The sequence below is a fragment of the Carcharodon carcharias genome, chromosome 11 (genome assembly GCF_017639515.1).
Source record: "Carcharodon carcharias isolate sCarCar2 chromosome 11, sCarCar2.pri, whole genome shotgun sequence".
Taxonomy (NCBI): Eukaryota; Metazoa; Chordata; class Chondrichthyes; order Lamniformes; family Lamnidae; genus Carcharodon; species Carcharodon carcharias.
The window spans coordinates 101,949,848-101,963,087 of record NC_054477.1 but is presented as its reverse complement, the minus strand read 5'-3'; the positions used below and the strand labels follow the sequence as shown (position 1 = coordinate 101,963,087).

General features: G+C 41.1%; 1 protein-coding gene across 4 annotated transcripts in view; it reads left to right on the top strand.

Moving 5' to 3' along the window:
* Positions 1-13,240, top strand: part of tpp2 (tripeptidyl peptidase 2) — a 171,732-nt gene that overhangs the window by 107,928 nt on the left and 50,564 nt on the right. For all 4 annotated transcript variants that reach the window (XM_041198821.1, XM_041198820.1, XM_041198822.1 and 1 more), the window contains 2 exons: positions 1,579-1,716; positions 10,162-10,406. In XM_041198821.1, coding sequence (XP_041054755.1) covers positions 1,579-1,716; positions 10,162-10,406 — 383 coding nt within the window. The remainder of the gene's footprint in view (positions 1-1,578; positions 1,717-10,161; positions 10,407-13,240) is intronic.

Sequence of the window (13,240 nt, the reverse complement as noted above, 5' to 3'; positions counted from 1 at the left end):
GGACTTTTCTTCCTTCTTCAGTTTTCCCCTTTTTTCCCTTCCCTCCCTGAAGGCTGTGACCACTACTCAGGTACAGTTCCACAGTTGTATCATTCCAAAGTACAAGAGTGTCAAACTGTTGCCTAACCATTTGACTGTGGATATCACAGACAGTTCCTCATCTTTTTCTTCCCAACACCATGTATAAAATATGTGCTTATTGTTTTAAGCATGATTGGAATTTATGAGTATTTCCAGAAAGGAATCTATGAAAATTTGTTATTAATGGCACATAATTAAATGTACCAGGTTGTTAAAGTGAATTAAAGCCTTGTTAATTAAACTGCTGGTAAAAACTTGAGGGTTGATTTTTAACCCTTCTTGCCCGTTTGAAACTTAGCTAAAATTGACCAGGGGGAAATACTCACTGATGATCCACTTGCATCCTGCCATCCTCAGTTTTAACCTGTTCTCCTGAGCAAGTGAGAAAGACACTCTTCTGAAGCTGGCAGGCTTCTTTAAGTGTGGAAATCAGGGGACAGACATCATTTAACTCGGACCATAATTTTAATTCCTACTTGAGTGATGCAGGCTTTGTAGCTTTCCTGCCAGGTAAAGTCAGGTGAGAAGAGGATCAGAAGCGGAAGAGGTCATTGAAGGTTAAATTTTTACTTTGCTTTGTGGGGCTAGCAGGAGTATTCTCTAAGCCCCATAAGGCAATCTTAGGTCTACCAGACTTTACTTTGTGGGCACAGAATTCGCCCTTCCCACCCGCCTTGCTATACTGCGAGACCTCCTGCAGCCAGTTTCCACACTTGCCTGAGTGCCGGCAGACAGCTGAGGACCACCTGAATTTCTGCAGGATGGCAACTACTCCCTGCTGTTCCAGGTGGGAAGTCAGCCAACAACATGCATAAGTGCCCCACTGGATAAAATTGCCACAGGCTTGTTCTACATCGGGATGCAGGAACATAACTGAAACTAGCACTTCCTATAGGAAACTTGCTAACAATTAAAATCCTGGTCAAGATGAATGGAGCACATTACCTACCTGATGAACTGATGTTATTTCAACAATGGATTGCCAAGATGCACAACCACATAATGAATGTTCTCGGTAGAGCCACATCACAAATTTAGAAAGAGGGCATTCTATTGCCTGCAGAAATAACAAGGTCTAGTTCTGGTATTAGTTATACTATTATGAGACTGATGAACTATGGTTGACTGGATGGAAGTGATTGCCTTAGAAGAACCTCAATCCTGATATTTCTAACTCAAGTAGACAAATCCTTTTTTAAAAAAATGAATCATTAGCATCTTACAAATGAGTGTATCCCTACAACTTTGGAGGAACGGAACAACAGCTGATGCAGCCTTAACCTACAGTGCTTGATATTTAAAAAATTCTCCTTCTGGAGTTTGATTTCTAAGTGTAATTAGAACTATTAATAAATTACAGAAAGTTAAATGAGGAGCACATGCCTTCATTATAGTCTTATTTTACAATAAATATAGTTTTTCAAAAATTATACACGAGTCTTTTGCAGATTTTCATTTTAAATGGCAATGATGTACAATTTTTCTTCCTAACTCTAGCCCAAGAATGGAGAGGTGACTGCCAGCTGTCCCCTACTTTGTGAACTCCTGTACGAGTCTGAATTTGATAGCCAACTGTGGATGCTGTATGACCAAAACAAGAAGCTGATGGGCTCAGGAGATGCCTACCCACACCAGGTAACTAAAGTGCAATAGTACTGGAATTTATATCAAGACATTAAGTGTACAGGGAGTACATGATTTTCCTTAAACCCTCCTTCCTGTCAGGTGTTATTACTGTATTATAATTCTGATTAAACATTACAAGTCACTTTTGTCACTATATTCAATATTTTTGACCTTTTTTACTTTTACGCCTGGGTGCTCTTGTCTGTCATGTTTTAAAACAAATTATTTTTGAAATGGGAAATACTTTGATTCTCAAGGTTGTTCTGCATAATATCCGATGTTAGTCTTTTAAATTGCTCTCACTCACCCCCCTGTTTCATGTCAGTGTGAGGAGGAGAAGGAAGGAGTGAGATTGAGAAACTAAAACATGGCTTAAATAACTTTTTAAATAATGCTCTGCTTTCCTGTTCTTCCCACCAAAGTGGACAACCTCTCATTTTCCCACATTGCACTGCATCTACCAAACCTTTGCCAACTCATTTAACCTACTTATATCCCTTTACAGACTTTGTATTCCCTTCACAACTCGCTTTTCTTCTTATCTCTGTATCGTCAGCAAATTTAGCCACAATGCATTCTGTCCCTCCATCCAAGTCAACGGCTCAGATTTTCTGAGCAGTGGCAGTGATAGCTGGATTGCTGCTTCACTCGAAAATTGCCCAACTCATGCGCATTTTTTCTTTGACCTTCCAAGCCTGGCTTTCTCAGAAATGCACAGAACAGCGCCATTTTGGGAAACTCCGTCGGAATGAAGTCGGGGAAAGACAGGACGTGCCTCCTTTTTACAGTACGAACTGCCAAATGGCAACTTTATATGCCTAGCTGAATATTAATGAATGGATAAGTGTGTGGTAGATGAATGGGTGAGTGAATGAATGGGTAGGTGGGAAGGGAAGGTAAGGTGGATAAGTAGGTAGGTAGGTGAGATGGTGGATAGGTGAGGTGTGTAGGCTGAGTGAGGTGGGTAAGTGAGTGGATAGGTGAGGTGGAGGTGGTTGAGGTGCTGGTTGGATGAAGTGTAGAGTGTGGGTAAGTGGGTGAGGTGATAGATGGGGGTGGTCGGGAGGAGTAATCAGGTCGGAGGATAGGTGCTTGGGAGGTAGTTAGATTGTCTTGGGGAGTAGTTGGGTTGGGACATTGGGTAGTCGGGTTGGGGAATACCTTGGTCCGGTTGATTGGTAAGTTCGGTTGTTGGGTTGGGTCGGCAGAGTAGTCAGGTTGGGTTAGGAGGTTGCTTGGATGGTCGAGGTTGGTGATTGGATGGTGGGGAGGGGTAATCAGTTGTGTCGTTATCCAGATGTTAAACTAGGTTTTTTTTCGGTCTAACATTTCCTGGGTAACTACCCAGGGAAGTACCGTGGGACTATCCACAGTTTCACAGAGGGTCCCTGGGAACAGGGGGATTGCCCATCAGAAATTGAAACTTCCCAGACAATTCCCACGTGGGTCTGCATGTCAGGACTTGCATAGGTCTCCGACGCAAATCTTCAGTTGTACCATCCAGTCTTTGACGATCTGGAGAGTGGAAGATTTGGTCTATTAATAGAGATCATAAATAGTTGGGGCCCCAGCAGAGATCCCTGTGGCATTGCACTCGTTACAGGTTGAAAACCTGAAAATGACCCATTTATCCAGACTCCCTGTTTCCTGTTAATTAGCCAATCCTTTAACCACGCTACTCTAACAGCCCCAAAACCAGCTCTTGTGTGGTCAAGTTTTATGGGGCACCTTATGAAATGACTTTTGGCAGTCCATATCCAAATGCAGCAAGACCTGGACAATATCCAGGCTTAGTCTGACAAATGGAAAGTAACATTCGTGCCAGGCAATGACCATCTCCAATAAGAGAGAATCTAGCCATTGGCCCTTGTCATTCAATGGCATTACCATCACTGAATCCCCCACTATTAACATTCTGGGAGTTACCATTGACCAGAAGCTGAACTGGACTATCCATATAAATACTGTGGCTAAAAGAGCAGGTCAGAGGCTAGGAATCCTGCGACGCGTAACTCACCCCCTGACTCCCCAAAACCTGTCCACCATCTACAAGGCAAAATTCAGGAGTGTGATGGAACACTCCCCATTGACTGGATGAGTGCAGCTCCCACAATACTCAAGAAGCTTGACACCATCCAGGGCAAAGCACTCACTTGATTGGCACCGCATCCACAAACATTCACTCCCTCCACCACCGACACACAGTGGCAGCAGTGTGTACCATCTGCAAGATGCACTGCAGGAATTCACTAAGGTTCCTTCGACAGCACCTTCCAAACCCACGACCACTACCATCTAGAAGGACAAGGGCAGCAGATAGATGGGAACGCCACCACCTGGAAATTCCCTTCCAAGTCACACACCATCCTGACTTGGAAATATATCGCCGTTCCTTCACTATCACTGGGTAAAAATCCTGGAACTCCCTTTCTAACAGCACTGTGGGTGTACCTACACCACAAGGACTGCAGTGGTTCAAGAAGGCAGCTCAGCACCACCTTCTCAAGGACAACTAGGGATGGGCAATAAATGCCAGCCCAGCCAGCGAAGCCCCCATCCTGTGAATGAGTAAAACAAATTAATTTTAAAATCCAAATACACTACATTTATTGGTTCACCTTTATCCACCCTCAAAGAACACTAATAAATTTGTCAAACACTGTTTCCCTTTCACAAAACCATGTTGACTCTGCTTGTTTCTATTAAAATTTTCTAACTGTCCTGTTACTCTAATACATTCTAGCATTTTCAATGTTCCTAATGACAGATGTTAGGCTAACTGGCATATAGTTCCCTGCTTTCTGCCTCCCTCCTTTCTTGAATCAGGGTGTTACATTTGTAAATTTCCAATCCACTGGGACCTTTCCAGAATATAGAGAATTTTGGAAGATTACAACAAATGCACCCACTATTGCTGTTGCCACTTCTTTTAAAACCTTAAGATGCAGAACATAGGGTCCAGGGGACTAGTATGTCATACTAACAGTCCCTTATGATAGAATACGTAGAAACCATCTAGATTTTGAAATTCCCGTAGCGCAAAGCCATTATGTTGGCCACTTTAACACTTCTGACTCCATTAAGTTACAAATTTTCTTCTAAACCCGCTGAATCCCTTGACACAGCCACCTTTACGGTCTCAATTCCACAGACCATACTTGGTGACCAGTGAGCATGGCTATCTATTGGCAAATATGTTCAACTGTAACAAACTGTTGAATTTCCCTTTCCGTGGGCAGATCATTACAGAATTCTAAGGTCATCTGGGGTTTCAGGAACAGCTTCAAACACGTTCACAACAAACTGGTGCTTCTGACTTCCCTTCACTTTATCTATACTTGAGATACCAAAAGAGTAATTTCAACCTCCCAACAGGAAAACTGCAGGCAAAGGAAGTGTGTGATGAAGTTATAATGTCAGCATAATTAGCAAAGTTCTCCTGCCAGCACTGTTGCTCCTGACTGGGAATCTGGGAATGCTGAATAACCTTTCAAATGCTGAGCTATTTTATGTTCAAAATCAAGATAATTTTCTCTGCTGTTTCTAGCTCCAGCCCAAATTCCAGCCCCTTATTCCATAGTTTTTGACACAACTTCTCTGTTGCCCTCATTAAGCTTATGAAGCCCACCTTTGAAACCCTCCTGACCCAGTTCCTGACCATCCAGCTTCCCTCCGTCAGTTTCATGTTTGCATTTTCAGCACTTCAATCTCTATCTTTGCCATAAGTTCTCACATAATTAAAAACTACATAATCATAATCCCAATTTAAACCATTTTTTTTAAAGTCCTGGAAAAGGTCCCATTTCCCCCATCATTCATGTTCAAAACTCTAATCAGGCTTCCACTTATGCACAATCCTGAAACTGTGCTGGTTAAATTGAAAAGGGCAATCTTAATGAACAAATAATAACAGAAAACGCTGAAAATTCTCAGAAGGACAGGCAGCAGCTGTGGAGAGAGAAACAAAGTTACCAGGCTTGAGCTTTGATGATGACCCCAGTGGGGCCTAGAGGTGGGTGGGAGCTAAACGTAGCCCCGCCAGCCAGTGTGCCAGTTTCATCCTGCCTCTGGGCCATTTTCATTGAGGCGAGGGGGTGGGGGTGCAGATGGCAAGGCCACCTGTCTGCATGCAGTTGGTAGCCAATACAGTTCATTAAGGGCCACTTAAGGCATATTAAAGGATTTCCCAGTTCCCCTTGGCCTTTTTCCCACCCTCACCCTTTCACTTGTGTAAGGCCTCTTCGATCTTTTTTTCCTGGCTCTGATCAAAACTTATTGAACTGAAGTGTTAATTCTTTCTTTCCATAGGTGCTGCCTGACCTGCTGAGTATGCCCAGGACTTTGATTTTATTTCAGATTTCCAGCATTCACAGTATTTTTGCTTTTGTAATCTTGTTGAACATTTCTCTTTATCCTTCTTTATTCTTGTTTTCTGCTGCTAGAACCAAATGTACTACAGAAGCCTTATCCATGTCTTTGTTACCTTGGCTCAATTTTCTCAGTACTCCCCTTTCCACCCTCCACAACCTACAACTTGTCCACCCATGACAATTTATGCAAACCATGGCTGCCCATGTTCTCATCCATGTCAACAACCATACCATCATTATCTCCCTTCTCACCAAGCCCCACTGACTCCTGTACCCCACCCCAGTGAAACGATTTCAGGGTCTATATCCTTGCCTTCAAATTCCTCTAATACCTTGCCCACTCCACCTGAATGATCTTCTGCAAAAATGCATTCCTTCTTTCACCCTGTACGCCTTTGATACTAGATGACTACTTCTTACCCAGCCGCCTCCATTGATGGCCTCTCCTTCAACCATCATGCTCAGTCTCTCTTCCCCTAGTACCATGCCTTTGTTAACCCTCTCTATTCAGAAGCCTCTTTGAGACAGCTCCCTTAAGACTGTTTTATTTCCTCAATCTCTTTTTTCTTTGCCTTGTCCGTTCTTTGTTTACCTATGTAAAGCAGTCTGAGATATTGCTCTGTATGTGAGGAGAGCCATAGAAATAGAGATTCTTGTGCTTTTGTTATCACCTCACTCTTCCATAGGTTAAAAAATGAAATCAGTGAGTGTGCAATATAAACAATACAATGATGGAAAGTCCTGTATGTTGCACTGTCCCTCATATGTAAGCTCCCAACATCTCTTCATAAACCAATATGGTCAGGGTAGGGTTATAAGCACCCTTGGGTTCCAAAATGGCATTCGTGGTGGGCACACATTTCTGGTACAAAGCATACTTAATGCTAACTTGATAATAGAGTTAGCTTATTTGCACTTGATGTCTGCTGAAGTATACAGAGCAGGAAGATTATGACATCAATCAGCATGTAACATGACTTGACACCAGCACAGGAACTCCACCTCTAGCCAAGCTCCTCTTTTAGGCAATTGAACATGCATAAAGCGGCATGAAGGACTGCACCTCCACACCCCCACCACCACCTCCACACCCCTCCCCAGCACCAGTACTATTTGAAGGGATCCTTAAATATGAATATATATAATATATAGATATATAAATATAGACTTATTTTTCATACATGTTTTATAAATGTATATTTATATATTATATATTTATATTGCCTATTTGCTGATGTAAAAATGGATGGTTGACATCAGAAAGCTGAAAATGAAATAATAGCCTGGAATAACAATTTCCCCAAGTATTTCCATTGCACCTTGAAGTTTGAATATTTTTTCTGAACCAGTAGCAGAGTATTTGTAATTCTATGGACTTCACCCTTGAAGTTACAGTGAATGAAAAATATTGATACTCCAAAACTTATTTAAGACCATAAGACGTAGGAGCAGAAGTAGGTCATTCGGCCCATCGAGTCTGCTCTGCCATTCAATGAGATCATGGCTGCTCTGATAATCCTCAACTCTACTTCCCTGCCTTTTCCCCATAATCCTTGATTTGCTTACTGATTAAAAATCTGTCTGCCTCAGCCTTGAATATACTTAATGACTCAGCCTCTAAGCCCTCTGCAATAAAGAATTCCGCAGGTTTACTACCCTCATAGAAGAAATTCTTCCTCATCTCTGTCTTAAATGGGCAACCCCTTATTCTGAGATTATGTCCTCTGGCCCTAGACTCTCCCACAAGGGGAAACAACCTCTCAGTATCCATCTTGTCAAGCCCCCTAAAAATCTTTTATATTTCAATAAGGTCGCCTCTCATTCTTCTAAACTCCAGTGGGTACAGGCCTAACCTATTCAACCTCTCCTCATAAGAAAATCCCTCCATACCGGGATCAACCCAGTGAATCTTCTGTGGACTACCTCCAATGCTAATACATCTTTCCTTAGATAAGGGGACCAAAACTGTTCACAGTATTCCAGGTATGGTCTAACTAGTGCCTTGTATAGCTTTAGCAAGACTTACCTATTTTTACACTTCAGTCCCTTTGAAATGAAGGCCAACATTTCATTTGCCTTTCCTAATACCTGATGAACTTGTATGTTAGCTTTTTGGGATTTATGTTCGAGGACTCCCAAAGTCCTCTGTACTGTAGCTTTCTGCAGTCTTTCCCCACTTAAATAATATTCAGCTCCTCTATTCTTCCTGTCAAAATGCATAATCTCACATTTTCCCACATTATATTCCATCTGCCAAGTTTTTGTCCATTAACTCAATCTGTCTATATCCCTCAGTAGACTCGTTGTGTCATCCTCACCATTTGCCCTCCCACCTATTTTTGTGTCACCTGTAAACTTGGTGACAGTACATTCACTTTCCTCATCCAAGTCATTAGTATATATTGTAAATAATTGTGGCCCCAGCATTGATCCCTGTGGCACTCCACTAGTTACAGATTGCCATCTTGAAAATGCCCCCCCTTATCCCAAATCTCCGTCTTCTATTAGTTAGCCAATCCTCTATCCATTATTTTCTCTAGTACTTTTTCTCTAGTGGTTATTATTGTATTTATTTCCTCCCCTCCTTTTGCCCCTTGATTATTTAGTATTTTTGGAATGCTATTAGTGGCTTCTACCATGAAGTCTGATGCAAAGTATTTATTCAACTCCTCTGCCATTTTCTGGTTCCCATTATTATTTCCCCAGCCTCATTCTCTAGGGGCCTATGTTCACTTTGGCCTCTCTCTTTTCATATATTTGAAGAAGTTCTTACTGTCCGTTTTTATATTACTTGCTACTTTACCCTCAAAGTTTATTTTCTCCCTCTTTTTTGTTTGGTCATCTTTTGTTGGTTTTTAAAACTTTCCCAATCCTCTGGCTTACCACTAATCTTTGACACATTGTATGTTTTTTTCTTTCAATTTGATACTATCCTTAACTTCCTTGGTTAACCATGGTTGGTGTATCCCCTTCCAAGAATCCTTCCTTCTCACTGGGATATATCTTTGTTGTGAGTCATGAACTATTTTCTTAAACGTCTGCCATTGTTCATCAATTGTCTTTTCTGCTAAACTCCTTACCCAGTCCACTCCAGCCCTCATTCCTTTGTAATTACTCTTATTTAAGTTTAGCACAGTTGTTTCCAACCCTAGTTTCTCATTCTCAAACTGAATGCTAAATTCTACCATGTTATGGTTACTGTTTCCTGGGGGAACTTTTACTCTGAGATCATTTATTAAACCTGCCTCATTACACATTTCCAGACCCAAAATAGCCTGATCCCTGGTTGGATCCACAATTGTTCTAGGAAACTGCCCTAAATACACTCTATGAATTCTTGCTCGTGGTTATCTCTACCAATTTGATTTTCCCAATCTACATGAAGTTTAAAGTCTCCCATGATTAATATACTGCCTTTTTTTACATGACCTCATTATCTCCTGATTCATTCTCTGTCCTTCAGTATAGCTACTGTTAGGGGGCCTATAGACTACTACCACCAGTGTCTTCTTTCCCTTATTATTTCTTACCTGCACCTATATGGATTCTGCATCTTCCAATCCAAGATCATTTCTTGCTATCATACTTATTCCATCTTGTACTAACAAAGCTATCCCACCACTCTTTCCTTCCTGCCTGTCATTTTGAAAAGCCACATACCCCTGAATATTTGGTTCTCAGCTTTGACCTCTTTGTAACCATGTCTCCGTAATGGCTATAAGATCGTACCCCTTAACCTCTATTTGTGCCGTTAATTCATTTACTTTGTTCTGTATACTTCATACATTTAAGTAAAGAGCCATTAATTTTGCCGTTTTACCATTTTTTCCATTATTGGCCCTATTTGCTGCTGTTTTTTATTGTTTATACTCTGTCCCTTCCTGCCATACTCTGAGTATCATTACCTAAATAGCTGCCCTGCAATGCTGCCATATCCTTTTCAAAAATGCTTCTTTTGTCTTCACCTACTTAATAAGTGTTATTCATGCTGAAACAAATTGCTCATTCACATTTTAAACCAAAAATAAATGATAGATTTCTAAAGAACAATCTGATGTATACCTTTCACTTTTCTTTGCAACAGTATTCTCTGAAGTTGGAGAAGGGAGACTATACCATCCGGCTGCAAGTGCGTCATGAACAGCTTAGTGAGCTGGAACGACTTAAGGACCTTCCAATTATTGTATCCCATAGACTTCCCAGTCCTCTGAATTTAGATGTTTATGACAATCACAGCAGTGCACTTCTGGGCAAGAAAAAAAACAACAGTTTGACTCTACCACCAAACTGCTCACAGCCTTTCTTTGTTACTTCTCTTCCTGATGATAAGTAAGTAAATATTGCTGCATCAGAATTTTAATTTCAACAATAAAACAACATGCATTTACATATTGCTTGAAATGTAGTGGAATATCACAAGGCCCTTCATGGGAGCATGATCAAACAAAATTTGATGCCAAGCCACATAAGGGAATATTAGGACAAAGATTTGGACGAAGGAGTTTTAAAGAGTATTTTAAAGGAATAGAGAGACTTAGGGAGGGCATTTCAGAGCTTAGGCAGCTGAATACATGACTGCCAATGGTGGAGTGATGAAAATTGGGGTTGCACATGAGGCCAGGATTGTAGGGCCAGAGGAAGTTACAGATATTGTGGGATGGCGGGAGTGTGTGAGGCCATGGGAGGGATTTGAAAACAATGATGAGAATTTTAAGTGATGGATGAACAGGGCTTAATGCAAGTTAGGATATAGGCAGCAGCGTTTTGTATGAGCTCATGTTTACAGAAAAAGAGGCTGGCCAGGAAAGTATGGGAATAGGAAATGAGAGTTTCAGCTGGTAATGTACTGAGGCAGAAGTGGAGATGGACAATATCTCCGAAGTGGGAATAGGCGATTTTAGTAAAGGAGAGAATTTTAGTAAAGGTGGTCAGAAGCTGAGCTTGGAACCAAATAGGATGCGAAGCTCACGAACAGGTTGTTCAAGTGGCGGGTGCTGCTAAAATGTTGTAATTTGCTGTTCAGTGTCCATTTCTCTATGACAGCAGAATATATAAAGATTGTGCAAGGGCTACAAAATATGGTAACAATGGTAAAATGGTTCCTGGTAAAAGATTACATTTTAAGTGTTTTATAGTTTTTGATTCAATGTTTATCTAATGAACTGTGCAAAGTTTCCATCATGGCCCTATCCATCACCCATACCCTTTTAGGTTCCTATAATTCTTTATTTAGTCTTTAAGTTTTACAATTTTTAATAGTTATTTCACTGCTAATCATTGTTTACTTCATAAACTCAGATACATCTTCCACCACCTTGATTGGTATTACTGCTAGTAGTGCCTAGATTAATAGATTGCTCCTGTATTCAACAGAGGGAGACTAATCTTGGAGGCAACATTATCATTTGTTTGCTGAGCACCTGGCTGGGATTTGGGCACTTAGGTCTTTACAACATATAAAATAAATTTATTGTGAGAAACAGGTTACATTATTTCTCGGAGAAGTGATAACACTGTAAAGGTTGCATTTCTTTATGTAGCAGAATAGCAAGTCATAAAATGACTGCTAAGACTGAGTAATCTTGTAAAATTTTAATCAAAACCAGCTTTGTAGACAGCATTATCAACATATTTTAATGTACAAGTGGTCTGGTGAATCAGAGAAGGGAGAGGGGAAGAGATGGAACAAAATATGGTGTGGGGGAGAGAGAAATGGAGAGAGCACAAAAGACGGGAGAAATGCAAAGAGGGGGAGGGATAGAAATGCAAGGCAGAAAGAGGGAAAATGTAGAGCATGTGAAAAGAGATGAAGGGAAAGGGGAGAGGTGAGGGCTGAGGAAAAGAGGGACAGCGGTAAGAAGGGTAGGGTTTCTCAGTTTTGCTGCATCAGATGGGAGGTAATTTTAATGCATCTCTCCACCAGGAGCTGAAATTTTTTCTCAGTTTGGAAAACTTCCTTCTTGAAAGACCCAAGATTCTTCTCAGTGATTACTGGTGTCAGTGTTTCCTACAATCAGGAGATAGAATTCTGCTTTGAGAACAGGGCATCTTTCCTTCATTTCCACACACCCACTGAGGCAACATTGTACTTATATGAGTGTGTTAGGGTGGTGCTGCCACCTTTTCCTACTCCCAGAAAATTCACTCATACTGAATAGGTAAGGGAGGAGATGGTGATGGAGTTTAGTCACAACATCCTTCTCGGGTGGAGGGAATGAGCTGCTAATGTATCTTTTTGGCACTTGGTATAAAAATCGTTTTAATTTGAGGAGTTAAGAATACGTGTGTACCTCTTGATTTATATTTCACCATTTGCGATTGTCACAGCATCTGCAGGGTGTCAGGAATTATAGGTCAGAAATTTTCAGAGGTTGCTAAAATTCACTTTAAAAAGGAAATGACCTCAGCTTCACATGGTTCAGCAAATTTAGGAGTTAGCACAGACACTTGAGCTGGGTGAGATGCCTGGCTGGGTTAGTTTCTGCAAGCAAGGTCAGATACCCTTGCAGTTTAAATGCTTCAAACAATGTGCTACTGTCAGGAAGATATAATAATTCTCAATGTTATCGGAATTTATTGTGAAATAGTGATGTGTGTGTATGTGGGTGTGTGTGACTTAATTGGACTAAAGGCAGCTGGCCTGAAGGCTTTGATGTGGTAGAAGATGAGCTAGGTTTCAAATGTTAAGTAGGTAAACATAGGTGCCAAGGGAACATTTGCATTTTTAAATAAACCAGACTAGATTGTTTTCAAAAGAGGGAGTAAAATTTCACTCCCTCATAGCCAGGTAAAGTTCAGAAACAGTGGGCAGAATTTACCCCATGCCAAATAAGGCCCGCTCAGCATGAAACGCGTGCAGCAGCGCTCCCTGTGCAGGCGGGGGCAGGAGGGTGAGCACGAACTTTGCATGTGCACTTGAGTGCATGCTTCAGAATCTCCCTGAGGCACAGAGCTGCGTCAAGGAGATGAAGAATTTTCCAAAAAAAAGGAACTGAAAAATGTCATAAAAATGTCCTCTCAGCAGGGACATGTTTTTAATGAGATTTTAAAACTTTTATTTTATTTTTGTTTGCTTTAGGAAACCTCATCCTACCCATGGATGAGGTTTCCTAAAAAGTGCAAAGGCCAACCGTAAGATTGGACGCGGAACGAAAAGTTTCAGT